The sequence below is a fragment of the Sardina pilchardus genome, chromosome 23 (assembly GCF_963854185.1).
Source record: "Sardina pilchardus chromosome 23, fSarPil1.1, whole genome shotgun sequence".
NCBI classification, from domain to species: Eukaryota; Metazoa; Chordata; class Actinopteri; order Clupeiformes; family Clupeidae; genus Sardina; species Sardina pilchardus.
In genome coordinates, this window is record NC_085016.1 from 14,754,358 (window position 1) to 14,756,857 (window position 2,500).

Sequence of the window (2,500 nt, forward strand, 5' to 3'; positions counted from 1 at the left end):
CATTCACATACTTTTGTCGTTGAAGAACCATTATCTCCAAACGCAGACACACACGCGCGCACACACACATACGAAGACACACACACATGTATAAATAGTGTGAAAACAAGTAGTGCACATGTAACAATGACTGCAGTGTGTAAGTAAATCTCCCTCCCCTTAAGACATACTAGCGACAGACCCATGGGGTTTAACCTCGTCGCTAGGGTCAGGCTAACCCTAGCAAGTTTGCTAGCGTGGCCAGGTGAAAGGCTGGACTGCACAGTCGACACACAGCACAGGTCACACACCATTACCATTGCACTAATCCACACACACACTCTTGACATTCTTACACTGTACTGTACAGTACATGCCCTAAATCTGGCTTTGGGCTTTTCAGGTCATGGACTGTTCATTTCCTCTCAGGGCTGTTAATGACTAACTGTTTTATAATCAGCTACTAGAGCTGCAAGGTATGTTACAGAAAATGGGGTCAAGTATGAGTGGAGGATCTGTACTTTTGGGTTCTCAGGCTACCGCTGTACTGATGGATTTGTGTGTGTGTGTGTGTGTGTGTGTGTGTGTGTGTGTGTGTGTGTGTGTGTGTGTGCCCCCCCTCTAACAGACATCGTCCAGATGCACATCGAGACGCTGGACGCCGTGCACCGGGAGAGTAAGCGGCTGCCGCCCATCCAAAAGGTATCCCAATCCCGCTTTTACGTGCTGCTGCCTCCCCCGCCACCTCCTTCACGTGCACCTCCCACGACCACCTCCTCCTCCTCCACCACCAGCCACTGATACCCCCCACACCCCCGCAACCCCCACCTCACCCTCCCACCGCAGGTAGGTCTGCATGCGTCCCAACCCCCCCCCACCCTCACCCCTCTTCCTGCACGGCCCCAAAAGAGCATGCTGGGAGTTGTATGCAGTCGGCCCTGTGTGCCTTCCTGCTGGAAGGGTGGAGTGGAGTTGTGTGGAGTGCACTGGAGTGGAATGTGAAGGGGAGGAGGAGGAGTCCCTTTGGCGGTAGGGGAGGTGAAGTGCATTTTTAATGACTTGAGGGGTGTGTGTGTGTGTGTGTGTGTGTGTGTGTGTGTGTGTGTGTGGCTATGGCGCACACACACACACACACACACACACACACACACACACACACACACATGCATGCTCGCACAGTCAGTGCAACACTCACACTGACAGCTGTGCCTGAATTGTACCCCCCACCCTCACTGATTGTGTTTCTGTGTGTGTGTGTGTGTGTGTGTGTGTGTGTGACACCTGGCTGTCACCTCACTTTCCTGACCCTAATAATTTCATAAGTGACAGTCACCCTTGTGTAACCTTGCCGAGGTTATGAAAGCAGCCCCAAACTGTGTGTGTGTGTGTGTGTAAGTGTAAGTGAGTTTGCCATTGTGTAAGCCATTCCTGTGTGACTCGAGTGGGGGTTTCTCAGAGCCGGGCTGACTGGGTAATGTTCTAGAATAGCCTCCGCAGCCCAAATCAGTGCGTTTTCATCAGCTTCTATTTACACAATATTTTTAGTTTACGTCACACACGCACACACAAATAAATTCCAAATGAAATGAAAATCAAATTAAATTCCACAACTGTACCTATTCCCAGCCCGGAACGTTCCAGAAGGGCCCGGAGAGGGTCCGGCCCGGGGCCCTGGCCCTGTGGGATAGAACGTTCCGGCGGGGCGGCGTTTGTAAACAGCCTGGCATCGGCGCTGCACTTTGTTTACTCGTGCCGGCTTGTTGTGATTATCCTCCGGCCGGCTATTGGTGCCAAGATCCCATCACAGACGAGGACCAGAGAGCGCACAGTCATACACACACACACACACACACACACACACACACACACACACACACACACACACACACACACACACTAGTACACATTCACTATATTTCACAATATCCCCTCGGGGATGAGTAAAGTAATTATCCATTGTGAAAATGCTAACTACATCTTCCCTGTTTTAGGACACTCTTTTTAATTGAATGCACTTTTGCACATCAGCACTGTCAGCATGTTAGCTGGTTAGCTGTCTGTAGGTGTAGGTAATGATTTGAGTTAACTGAGCCACAGCCACTGGTGCTCTTTTAAAAAAGGCCAGGGTGTTGGTGTGTGAGACCTCGACTGATTGATGTGCAAGTTGTTGTGTGTAATGTCCATTTTTCACCAGTGTTTTAAATAATAAAAAAAAGAAGACATTTTTCTATTAACAACTATCTTGACAATTTTTTATCTTTTGAAAATGCAAGATGGTGGACATTATTTTCACATCCATCTATCCATCTATCTATCATGATATCTGTTACGATATATCTATCTGTCACACACATACATACACACCTTCACCATAGAGTGACTCACACCATAGACTACAGTACATGCACTCACTTACTCACACACACACACGCACACTCAACTCAGACTTCCTCACACGCACACTCAACTCAGACTTCCTCACACACACAAACACACACCATAGATGCAGTTACAGTATGTA

The 2,500-nt window shown here is 48.6% G+C and overlaps 1 protein-coding gene across 4 annotated transcripts in view; it reads left to right on the top strand.

The window, feature by feature from the left end:
* Positions 1–2,500, top strand: part of sbf1 (SET binding factor 1) — a 78,903-nt gene that overhangs the window by 45,966 nt on the left and 30,437 nt on the right. For all 4 annotated transcript variants that reach the window (XM_062527478.1, XM_062527479.1, XM_062527480.1 and 1 more), the window contains one exon: positions 608–681. In XM_062527478.1, coding sequence (XP_062383462.1) covers positions 608–681 — 74 coding nt within the window. The remainder of the gene's footprint in view (positions 1–607; positions 682–2,500) is intronic.